This window comes from Siphateles boraxobius, unplaced genomic scaffold (assembly GCF_051911475.1).
Source record: "Siphateles boraxobius isolate OS27281-9 unplaced genomic scaffold, OSU_SipBor_1 97, whole genome shotgun sequence".
Lineage (NCBI taxonomy): Eukaryota > Metazoa > Chordata > Actinopteri > Cypriniformes > Leuciscidae > Siphateles > Siphateles boraxobius.
In genome coordinates, this window is record NW_027509227.1 from 2,057,842 (window position 1) to 2,071,118 (window position 13,277).

At 40.4% G+C, this 13,277-nt stretch overlaps 1 protein-coding gene across 1 annotated transcript in view; it reads right to left on the reverse strand.

The window, feature by feature from the left end:
* reck (reversion-inducing-cysteine-rich protein with kazal motifs) overlaps positions 1-13,066 on the reverse strand; it is a 102,516-nt gene extending 89,450 nt beyond the window's left edge. The window contains exon 1 of the mRNA XM_077224979.1: positions 12,777-13,066. Coding sequence (XP_077081094.1) covers positions 12,777-12,846 — 70 coding nt within the window. The 5' untranslated portion in view covers positions 12,847-13,066. The remainder of the gene's footprint in view (positions 1-12,776) is intronic.
* Between the last annotated feature and the right edge of the window lie 211 nt (positions 13,067-13,277).

Consider the following 13,277-nt stretch of genomic DNA (forward strand, 5'->3'; position numbering starts at 1 on the left):
AGGAGAAGAAGAAGCAGAAACCTTGCATCTCAATGTATCCTAAACAGAATGTGAGATTAGAATAAGTGTGTCCCAAAGCATAGTATGTTGACAAGAGTATGCCAAAAGTCCCCAGACGGTCCACTACTTCCTGTGGATTTTCGAAGTGTGGATTCGATTCAGAATTACAAATACAAATGGTTAAAAACTAAAAACATGGCCGATGTGCATGACAGACCATTAAATAAAGAGGTTTAGATAAAGGGGTTTGAGTAACTAATGAACATTTAACCTGATAAAAAATGTTTTTTAATGTTAATGTTCTGTGTAAATATGCGACAGATCGTCCGTTAAAGACACAAATTTATGATGTGATAGTTTGTCCAAAATACTCTATTGCTACACACTCAAAAGTATGTACTTTTTCTTTACAAAAATGTTCATACTACTAGGGCATAGAATAAGTAGGCAAACTGGGACCCAGCAAAGTGATAGAAGCATTGCTGACACACATGTAAAATAATGCGATCATCAACATTAAACATCACATAAATCAAAACTGCCTAACGTTACTGAATGAAAAGTTTTTGGTTTTCTCAGCTTTTTGTTTAAAATGTTGCTTTTTTATGAAACTTCCCCACATTTAAGTGTTGAAAATCAAAGAATGCATAAAGCTAGAACAAAATGTTTGTTTGTTTAAAAGCTGAGGGTCTGTTCTTTCTTTTGATATATTGCATGTTCAGGTAATCAATCACACAACAAAATATTCTGGGGGCCATACAAGTTTGTGAAAATCATCAAAAATGCTGAAAGTGACTGGAAACTTTTTTTTTTTTAAATGCTGGCGGGGAAAGAGTTAAAGATGAAAGATGTTAAAGGCTCTTCATGGAAACATTGATGCAGAACCTTTATTTTTAAGAGAAGCAAAAATAACTAAATGCATCCCATAGCTCAATATGCAAGAAAATAATAATTAAAAATATGTGTACCCTATTTATTGAAACCCTAAACTCCAATAAAACTCATACATGCTTGAACACTAACATTTACATGAGACCTAGTGTTCAGAAACTTCCAGAATAGTAATTTAGATGTAATTAATGTGAGTCACAAGAGGCAATTTTTCCTAAACATAAAAAAAAACGAAAAATTAGAGTTATCAATATTTCCTGCACACGTGAAGGGGCTTTTACACAACAGTGAGCCGTTTCATTCAAAAGTCAGAGATAATGTTTTAAATGGTCATGAAACGCTAAATTATTACTTTAAATATAACAAAATACCTTGACAAAAATAAATAAAAATCACTGTAAGAAATGCATGACATGACCTCTTTAAGATATTTTTTTAGATAGAATAAAGGATAGAAAGTCCTAGGCAGCATGAATGAAATGAACAAACGAGAACAACTCAAACTAAAGGCTATAAATACAGAGAAACTAAAGGGCTGAACAAGGAACAGGTGAGTCAAATCAATCAAACAATGAGTTGCTATGACAACAAATGAGAAGATTCTAGAAACCATGGAAACAAACTACATGTCTGTGAAACGAAACAAAAACCAAACTGAACGTTAAAATATCCCACAGTTAATTGAAATGAGCTGAAAATGGCTTGAATTTCAGTAACTCTACACTAACATACAGTATGAGCGCCTGCATCTGCAAACTATTCTGAAACTTAAAATGTAGCGGAGGTAACGAGGATGAAGTAGAGCGAGATGGTTTAAATGGTCATGAAAAACTGAATTATGACTTTTATGGTGCTAAACCATTGATAAACTTGGAACTTTTGAAAAATATAAAATGTCCTTTTAAAAGAAAAAAGTATTAAGAGAAAGAAGAATCAATCTGTCAAAGCAGCGGCAGAGAATTAAAGGTAGAGCATGTTCTCAGTTCAGCGTGAGTTTGTTATGCAGTTCCTTCAACAATGCCTATTGTTATGCAGCATGAGTGTGAGCAAGCAGATGATGTCACACACACACGGATCCTCCGGCCTGATGCTCTACACACACACACACACACAGATTGATGGAGGTAATGGAGGTCAGTCCTGGACGAGCTCTACAAATAAACAATGACCAGAGTCAACAAAAGCAGTGAGTGACAGAGGCCTGCTGTAATCCTGTCAGCCTGTGAAGAAACATGTGCTGTCGCTCAGTGGGGATCCAGACCCACACAATACAGCAGAAAACACACTCGCTGCGACACAATACAGCACAAACCCACTTGCTGCGACACAATACAACACAAATCACCAGGCTGACTCTGGGACAACACACTTGCTGTGAGACATGCGCCACACACTGCTATATACACCGCTATATACACCGCTATACACACTGCTGTACACACTGCTGTACACACCGCTGCAGACTCTCACGTGCTAGACTTCATCCAGGAGTTTATACTTTTCTGTACAGTTTGATTAAAGACAGTCCTGTGCTTCCTTTCCCTTGTGAAAAAAGGCAAAAGAGATCTGCTAATTTTTCCAAATATACAATTCATACAATTATTTGAATTTGAACACCAATTCTAAATTCTACATGTTTTACTTAATGCATCTAAAAAATAAAAAAAACACATGTCAGGGTGATGCAACTCTCCTGATACTATAATGAAAAAAAAGGCCTCATCAAAAATAATGTAAAATATGAAAATAACTTACTTTGACTCAGTAATTACGTTAGTTGCTAATTAGATACTTTTTATCCAAAGCAACTTCCAAAACACTAATGGCAGGAATAATGTCCCGGAGGAACTGTCAATCTGAAAGTTTAAGCACAATCTTTGCGAGGGGTTTGAAACACTTGAACATATCTTCAGACCAAGCTTTCCAAACTGTTCTGAAGTGAGTCCTAATGGATATTTATGTCCTGTCTGTTGCTCATGTTCCTCTAAGACTTGATTTGAAGAATTTCCTGTAAGACTTTTTCATAATTAGCCCTTATCTGCACTCAGTCTCATCTCAGACTGCATCTGTCGAGCTCTGAGACCCGAGTCGATCGTCTGAGAGTGTGTGAGTCTCCAGATCCTAGTCGATCGTCTGAGAGTGTGTGAGTCTCCAGATCCAGGTTGATCGTCTGAGAGTGTGTGAGTCTCCAGATCCGAGTCGATCGTCTGAGAGTGTGTGAGTCTCCAGATCTGAGTCGATCATCTGAGAGTGTGTGAGTCTGAGATCCGAGTCGATCGTCTGAGAGTGTGTGAGTCTGAGATCCGAGTCGATCGTCTGAGAGTGTGTGAGTCTGAGATCCGAGTCGATCGTCTGAGAGTGTGTGTGTCTGAGACCCGAGTTGATCGTCTGAGAGTGTGTGAGTCTGAGATCTGAGTTGATCGTCTGAGAGTGTGTGAGTCTCCAGATCTGAGTCGATCATCTGAGAGTGTGTGAGTCTGAGATCCGAGTCGATCGTCTGAGAGTGTGTGAGTCTGAGATCCGAGTCGATCGTCTGAGAGTGTGTGAGTCTGAGATCCGAGTTGATCGTCTGAGAGTGTGTGAGTCTCCAGATCCGAGTCGATCGTCTGAGAGTGTGTGAGTCTCCAGATCTGAGTAGATCGTCTGAGAGTGTGTGAGTCTCCAGACCCGAGTCGATCGTCTGAGAGTGTGTGAGTCTCCAGATCCGAGTCGATTGTCTAAGAGTGTGTGAGTCTCCAGATCCGAGTCGATCGTCTGAGAGTGTGTGAGTCTCCAGATCCGAGTCGATCGGCTGAGAGTGTGTGAGTCTCCAGATCCGAGTCGATCGTCTGAGAGTGTGTGAGTCTCCAGATCCGAGTCGATCGTCTGAGAGGGTGTGAGTCTCCAGATCCGAGTCGATCGTCTAAGAGTGTGTGAGTCTGAGATCCGAGTCGATCGTCTGAGAGTCTGAGATCCGAGTCGATCGTCTGAGAGTGTGTGAGTCTGAGATCCGAGTCGATCGTCTGAGAGTGTGTGAGTCTGAGATCCGAGTCGATCGTCTGAGAGTGTGTGAGTCTGAGATCCGAGTCGATCGTCTGAGTGTGTGTGAGTCTGAGATGCGAGTCGATCGTCTGAGAGTGTGTGAGTCTCCAGATCCGAGTCGATCGTCTGAGAGTTTGTGAGTCTCCAGATCCGAGTCGATCGTCTGAGAGTGTGTGAGTCTCCAGATCCGAGTCGATCGTCTAAGAGTGTGTGAGTCTCCAGATCCGAGTCGATCGTCTGAGAGTGTGTGAGTCTGAGATCCAAGTCGATCGTCTGAGAGTGTGTGAGTCTCCAGATCTGAGTCGATCGTCTGAGAGTGTGTGAGTCTGAGATCCGAGTCGATCATCTGAGAGTGTGTGAGTCTCCAGATCCGAGTCGATCGTCTGAGAGTGTGTGAGTCTCCAGATCCGAGTCGATCGTCTGAGAGTGTGTGAGTCTCCAGATCCAAGTCGATCGTCTGAGAGTGTGTGAGTCTCCAGATCCGAGTCGATCATCTGAGAGTGTGTGAGTCTCCAGATCCAAGTCGATCGTCTGAGAGTGTGTGAGTCTCCAGATCCGAGTTGATCGTCTGCGATTGTGTGTGTTGGAGATCTGAGTTGATCGTCTGAGAGTCTCCAGATCCGAGTTGATCGTCTGAGAGTGTGTGAGTCTCCAGATCCGAGTCGATCGTCTGAGTGTGTGTGAGTCTGAGATCCGAGTCGATCGTCTGAGAGTGTGTGAGTCTCCAGATCCGAGTCGATCGTCTGAGAGTGTGTGAGTCTCCAGATCCGAGTCGATCGTCTGAGTGTGTGAGTCTGAGATCCGAGTCGATCGTCTGAGAGTGTGTGAGTCTGAGATCCGAGTCGATCATCTGAGAGTGTGTGAGTCTGAGATCCGAGTTGATCGTCTGAGTGTGTGTGAGTCTGAGATCCGAGTCGATCGTCTGAGAGTGTGTGAGTCTGAGATCCGAGTCGATCGTCTGAGAGTGTGTGAGTCTGAGATCCGAGTTGATCGTCTGAGTGTGTGTGAGTCTGAGATCCGAGTCGATCGTCTGAGAGTGTGTGAGTCTGAGATCCGAGTCGATCGTCTGAGAGTGTGTGAGTCTGAGATCCGAGTCGATCGTCTGAGAGTGTGTGTGTCTGAGACCCGAGTCGATCGTCTGAGAGTGTGTGAGTCTCCAGATCCGAGTCGATCGTCTGAGAGTGTGTGAGTCTCCAGATCCGAGTCGATCGTCTGAGAGTGTGTGAGTCTCCAGATCCAAGTCGATCGTCTGAGAGTGTGTGAGTCTCCAGATCCGAGTCGATCGTCTGAGAGTGTGTGAGTCTCCAGATCCGAGTCGATCGTCTGAGTGTGTGTGAGTCTGAGATCCGAGTTGATCGTCTGAGTGTGTGTGAGTCTGAGATCCGAGTCGATCGTCTGAGAGTGTGTGAGTCTGAGATCCGAGTCGATCGTCTGAGAGTGTGTGAGCCTGAGATCCGGGTCGATCGTCTGAAAGTGTGTGTCTCTGAGACCCGAGTCAATCGTCTGACAGTGTGTGTGTCTGAGACCCGAGTTGATCGTCTGAGAGTGTGTGAGTCTCCAGATCCGAGTCGATCGTCTGAGAGTGTGTGAGTCTCCAGATCCGAGTCGATCGTCTGAGAGTGTGTGAGTCTCCAGATCCGAGTCGATCGTCTGAGTGTGTGTGAGTCTGAGATCCGAGTCGATCGTCTGAGTGTGTGTGAGTCTCCAGATCCGAGTCGATCGTCGGAGTGTGTGTGAGTCTCCAGATCCGAGTCGATCGTCGGAGAGTGTGTGAGTCTCCAGATCCGAGTCGATCGTCTGAGAGTGTGTGAGTCTGAGATCCGAGTCTCCAGATCCAGGAGGAATCACAGGCTCTCAGTGGCAGATGTTCCCATTCATGATGAAGAAGGCCTGTGTCAGTCCTGATGTATGATGCCCTCCATGTGGGCATCACAGGCTTAAAGGGATAGTTCAGCCAAAAATATAATTTAGCCCATGATTTACTCACCCTCAAGTCATCCTAGGTGTATCTGACATTCTTCTTTCAGATGAATACAACCAGAGTTATATTAAAAATGTCCTCGCTCTTCCAAGCTTTATAATGACAGTGGATGTCTTTATATTTTTTGAAAGTCCATCAAAGTGCATCCATCCATCATAAAATAGCATCCATCCATATAAAAGTGCATCTATCCATCATAAAAGTGCATCCATCATCATAAAAGTGCATTCATCCATCATAAAAGTGCATCTATCCATCATAAAAGTACATCCATCCATATAAAAGTGCATCTATCCATCATAAAAGTGCATCTATCCATCATAAAAGTGCATCTGTCCATCATAAAAGTGCATCCATCCATCATAAAAGTGCATCTATCAATCATAAAAGTGCATCTATCCATCATAAAATAGCATCCATCCATATAAAAGTGCATCTATCCATCATAAAAGTGCATCTATCCATCATAAAAGTGCATCTATCCATCATAAAAGTGCATCTATCAATCATAAAAGTGCATCTATCCATCATAAAAGTGCATCTATCCATCATAAAAGTGCATCTATCAATCATAAAAGTGCATCTATCCATCATAAAAGTGCATCTATCAATCATAAAAGTGCATCTATCCATCATAAAAGTGCATCTGTCCATCATAAAAGTACATCCATCCATCATAAAAGTGCATCTATCTATCATAAAAGTGCATCTATCCATATAAAAGTGCATCTATCCATCATAAAAGTGCATCTATCCATCATAAAAGTGCATCTATCCATATAAAAGTGCATCTGTCCATCATAAAAGTGCATCTATCTATCTATCATAAAAGTGCATCTATCCATTTAAAAGTGCATCTATCTATCATAAAAGTGCATCTATCCATATAAAAGTGCATCTATCCATCATAAAAGTGCATCTATCCATATAAAAGTGCATCTATCCATCATAAAAGGGCATCTATCCATTTAAAAGTGCATCTATCTATCATAAAAGTGCATCTATCCATATAAAAGTGCATCTATCCATTATAAAAGTGTATCTATCCATCAAAACAGCGCATCTATCCATATAAAAGTGCATCTATCCATCATAAAAGGGCATCTATCCATTTAAAAGTGCATCTATCTATCATAAAAGTGCATCTATCCATATAAAAGTGCATCTATCCATATAAAAGTGCATCTATCTATCATAAAAGTGCATCTATCCATTTAAAAGTGCATCTATCCATCATAAAAGTGCATCTATCCATATAAAAGTGCATCCATCCATATAAAAGTGCATCTGTCCATCATAAAAGTGCATCTGTCCATCATAAAAGTGCATCTATCATCATAAAAGTGCATCTATCATCATAAAAGTGCATCTATCCATCATAAAAGTGCATCTGTCCATCATACAAGTGCATCTATCCATCATAAAAGTGCATCTATCCATCATAAAAGTGCATCTATCCATTATAAAAGTGTATCTATCCATCAAAACAGCGCATCTATCCATATAAAAGTGCATCTATCCATCATAAAAGTGCATCTATCCATCATAAAAGTGCATCTGTCCATCATAAAGTGCATCTATCCATCATAAAAGTGCATCTATCCATCATAAAGTGCATCTATCCATCATAAAAGTGCATCTATCCATTATAAAAGTGTATCTATCCATCATAAAAGTGCATCTGTCCATCATAAAGTGCATCTATCCATCATAAAAGTGCATCTATCCATCATAAAAGTGCATCTATCCATCATAAAAGTGCATCTGTCCATCATAAAGTGCATCTATCCATCAAAACAGCGCATCTATCCATCATAAAAGTGCATCTATCCATCATAAAAGTGCATCTGTCCATCATAAAAGTGCATCTATCCATCATAAAAGTGCATCTATCCATCATAAAAGTGCATCTATCCATCATAAAGTGCATCTATCCATCATAAAAGTGCATCTATCCATTATAAAAGTGTATCTATCCATCAAAACAGCGCATCTGTCCATCATAAAAGTGCATCTATCCATCATAAAAGTGCATCTATCCATCATAAAAGTGCATCTGTCCATCATAAAAGTGCATCTGTCCATCATAAAAGTGCATCTATCCATCATAAAAGTGCATCTATCCATCATAAAAGTGCATCTATCCATCATAAAGTGCATCTATCCATATAAAAGTGCATCTATCCATCATAAAAGTGCATCTGTCCATCATAAAAGTGCATCTGTCCATCATAAAAGTGCATCTATCCATCATAAAAGTGCATCTATCCATCATAAAAGTGCATCTATCCATCATAAAGTGCATCTATCCATCATAAAGTGCTCCACAGGCTCCGGGGAGTTAATAAATACCTTCTGAAGTGAAGCGATGTGTTCATGTAAGAAAAATATCCATATTTAAAACTTTATCGACTAAAATAACTAGCTTCCAGCAGACGGCTGTACACATCGATTTATGATTAAAGAGTAGCACTCGACCCGACGCACAACGTAATGACGAACGCAGAAGCGCAAAGGATAGAGCAAAACAACGTTTTCAATATGGATATTTTTACACAAAGTCATGGCTTCACTTCAGAAGGCCTTTATTAACCCCTCAGAGCCCGTGGAGAACTTTATCATGGATGGATGCACTTTGATGGACTTTCAAAAATAAAGCCATCCACTGCCATTCGTGAATATTGACAAGTATGAAAGTAGTTATATTGTGTATTCCATTGTGTATAAAATAATTAATATGAAATATTATGACAAAGTGTTCCTTTCTAGAATTGAAGTTTTCATTTAAACTGTCTTTCATTCATATTAATATTTTTAAGGATCCTGCATCCCTCCTTGCAGAAAACTGTGTTTCTAACCGAATACAGTCCTTCACGAGAGGCCCTAAAGTAAGGACTCGAGGATATTCATGCTCAAAATATGGCGCGTATGTGGTGGAGCGTGTGAAAGATTCATTACACTTCCATTGGCAGAGATCTTGGGAACGGTCACTCCCTTGGACTCGACCTCGTCGTACGAGACTAGACACAACATTAGCAATGCAGTCCTTGAGTCTTCCTCGAGGAGCGTCCCTCAGTTCACACTGGACAGATGTTATACACTTATATTAAATTATGCAACTGCAACATTTGGTTAGTTGGGCTTTCATTGCATTAACCAGCATGAGCAGATTATTTCTGACACAGAAGCTCAAACAGTGAAGCATAATGCTAGTGATGTTTTAGAGGAAAGCACAACTATATACTATGCCTTCAAAGTCTTCATCGGACATCAAGAGCTTTTTGGGGATCAAAATTCACTGGTAAGAATCATTAGAGTCATTAGTTCTGTAATCGAACTACACTGATCACGGTTCAAACCTGCCTAGTGTCAAAATCTGCTTGTTGTCCTTCATGAAAAACTCCGGGTTGATCTTCACAGCGTCTGTGTGCCATTGTTTTCTGGTAAACGGGAGTTTTTGAGGCGACATGCGTTTCCTGCCTGTTCACTTTCGGCTCAAAAGCTTGTTTTCTTTCGGTCTGTCCAGAGAAGACAGGGTGTCACCAGATATGTTTCAATAGCAGGACTGTGAAGAAGACGTCACCCGCTGCCCCGTCTTCACAACTTAAGGGCTCGTACACACACACAATGTTGAATGGTGGATGATTCTTGTCTGGTTTGTTCTACCGGCTCCTGCATTCCTATGTGGCAGGGCCTTCAGAATAATGCCTGAGGGTCAAAGGTCATTTCCTGTGCATTAATAATTGAGGAATTTGACATAAACAAGGAAGGATGGAAGGATTGACCAAGAGGGAAAACACAAGGATAAAATGTAAAACTCATTATTTTGACCGAATGCAATCGCTAAGACAAAGTTTCAAATCTTTTTGACCACATATTAGTCAAGCGTGTGACTTTCTTTCTGAGCCACAACATTCCCAACCATTTCCCAAAACCACTGCGTTGGGTTTTCAAGTAGGACATTGACAATGATTGAAGAGTTTGCAAATTTTCAATTTGTGGTGGTCAATTTTTCAGCTTCGAAGGCAAGCAGAAAAAACTGACTAAGGGTTTAATAATTGCAGATCATCAGAAGATAAACGAACCAAGAAACCGTCAGCGAACAGGGAACGTTCTGTCAAAGCAAACATTCTTCCAGTAACAGTAATACAACGTTTGTTTAACTTGTCTGGTCTTTAAATAATCTTCTCAAAACGTTAGCACAAAAACATTATTTAAACATTGTTTATGGAACATTTTTCTGAAACATTTTAGTTGGAAATTTTGAAATGTTACACTTTTTACTTTTGAATGCTCTCTGAACATTCCCATAATCTTTGCAGAACGGTCAAATAAAATGTTTTCCTCAACATTCGCACAACAAAGAAAAAACATTTTAAAAAACTGGATGTTTTAAACGTTCTTAGAGCATATTTGTGTTGGCTGTGTCATATAACATTTATAAAGCAAAACTTCCATAAAAAATCCTACGTTTGTGAAACTGAAACTCCTTTCTGTCTTCCACTGACGCACAAGATTCTGTTTAGATCATAATCACGGTCATCAGGTTTCAAAGAAACTTGCAAACACAAACTAAATGCTTGCTTCCATTAGAACAAATATATATATATATATAAATGTACTTAGTTGTAGCCGAACTGAGTTGCTCAGTTAGTTATTTAAAAGACCAACAACTTGCAAAACATTAACTTTGTAAAAAGTTTCATTCAGAGTTTCTAGTCTTTAAAACGTTTTTGAAAGAAAGTTTACTGAGGATTTTGAAGCACCTTATAAATATAAACGCTTCATAAAGACATATGGGATTCGTCAATCAAACGTCTCAATCGACTAACAGATGAATTTACTCTTGTTGCCCATTATGATCAGCTCGTCTCAATATTTTCAGTGTAAAGTCAGAATATCTTCTGAAAGTTCACAGTGACATGAAAGTGCCAGATGGCTTTGAGAACATGAAAGACATGTGTGCGTCGCATGCGTCCGGCTGTACACTCCTGCATATGTCCGGCAGATATAAGCATACGATCAGCTGAAAGCATGTGAGAACTGGATCTCTCCACAGATGTTCCAGACTCACAGCGCCAACCCATCGGCTCTTCAAACCCAATAACACGACATCAAACGCTTCCAGTCCGAACAGATCTACTGACACACACAGAACACGGCTGTAATGGTTGACACGTGTTTAGGCGGAGAAGGTATTCAGATCGTACGAATGTCCTCCAACGTCACAGCGACCAACCAAAACCGTGAAGTTTCAAAGAAATGTAGAATTCTGAAAAGAACTTGAATGTAAACTGAAGAACAAGAACCACAATTCTTACTAAACACTAAAAAACATTCACTCCTTGTTTCCCAGGACTCAAACCAGAAGAATGACAGTGATTTGAAACATGATTTTGGGTTCCAGCGATGTCTGCCACCTCCGTTTCTCCTGTTCTCATACTTGAGGAGACTAAATGGGTTGCAGATGTTTCTTCAAATAGGTAGAAAACATGAGACGCCTCTCGATCTTTTACCTCGAGGCAGCTTTTGGAGGAAACACCACATTTATACTGTGAGAGGGAGAAACTGGCGAAACAACTAGTAAATAAAGGTTCAAAAGGTTAAAAGGCAACTTTTGCACGGTCGCATTATCTATGTAAGAGCAAGAGTAGCGTAATGTCTTCAGTGTGTGTGTTATTTACTGGAGGAATCCGAGCACATGTTCACAAACACACACTTCAAAGCACTTCCAATCCAGATGTCAGATTGACTTTCTTTGACACTGATAGAACAAGAAAGAATTTGGCTTTAAGTTTCCTTTGGTATAAACAACATTAACATTTTGCCTGAGGGAAATTTTATAACTTGTTTATTTTTTTTCCAAAGCAAAACATCATGAAAAAGAGATTCGAGGATTCTGACACCCACAACAAATGGCAACTGTAAAGACAAATAACAAATGTTTCCAACACCTTCTTTAACTCTTTCATATTCGGTTCATTAACATGATATTTCCTGCAGGATTACAGTGATCTCTTATATTTTACATGCCAGTTCAGCATCGCACTTATTTACTATTTGCTGGTTTATTTACTAAAATTATTGCTTCATTATTAACTTAATTTCAACTCTACACTATAGAGAAAATATTGCCACACATTGTGTAGATTGTAAGTAATGATCAGAATTAAGAGTTAATAATAATGCAAAACTTGTTATCTTAATAGTGCAAATGAATTAAAATTATGTCAAAGATCCCCAGAACAGATCGCCAAAATAGTGACTTTAAATTAAACACAAACTATTATCCTACGATAGTCACTTTTGCACACAGCGTGTTATTATATACAGCCTAATGCTTGTTTATGAATGATTAATGAAAGTTATTATAAAGTGTTACGCTAAGTGTTACGTGTTATCCTAAAGAGTCTAAACTCTCATTCACACGCATTCAGATCATACTTGTATCAAAAGCAGATTTATTAAGATGTTGCTTTGACTAGTATATGAAATCTGAAGCGTATACACGGCAATCGCCCATAGTATACCAGCATGCATAATGAATCCATAAGCAGTTATGGGAATATAACGGTACAGTCGAGCATACACAAAGATCGTTATGGACTCAAACAAGGATTTAAAATTCATTACCAAATCATAATGCCAAGCACAATTCAATAACTCCGATCCACCATTAAACGCCTGCTTGAATAACGGTTCAGAATCAACAAGTCCGAACCCGCGATTATGCTGTGAAAATGACGTTATTACTTCATTATTATTAGCGTCTGCGCTTTTACCACGCATCGACAGTAAAAACGATGTTTTCAACTGGTAAAACTAGCTGATTATTGACATTAAGCAACTAGATGCATAACGGGAGAAGTAAAAGCGGACTTACCCTGAGTATAAACGAAGGCGCAGAAGTTGCCAGAGAGAAGCAAAATGATTATCTCAAAACACACAAACATCTTATTGAAATCCTAAAGTGCATGGTGGAGTCGAACGCAGAGGAGACGCGAGCTCCATGAGAGAGTGTGTGTGTCCGCGGCGGGTCCGCACGCACAGGCCGCACCGGAGACGCGCTGGAGACGCGACGCTGGAGATCTGAGCATGTGCGGGGGACTGAGGGCTGGAGGAGGGCTGGGTTAACGGAGGAGCCATGAGAATCACCGCTCTTATACCGTTATGTGCCCGAGGGGTGGAGTGTGTGTGTGTGTGTGTGTGTGTGAGAGAGAGAGAGAGAGAGAGAGAGAGAGAGAGAGAGAGAGAGAGAGAGAGAGAGAGAGAGAGAGAGAGAGCGTGCGTGTGTGTGTGAGAGAGAGAGCGTGTGTGTGTGTGTGTATGTGTGTGAGAGAGAGAGAGAGAGAGAGAGAGAGAGAGAGAGAGAGAGCGTGTGTGT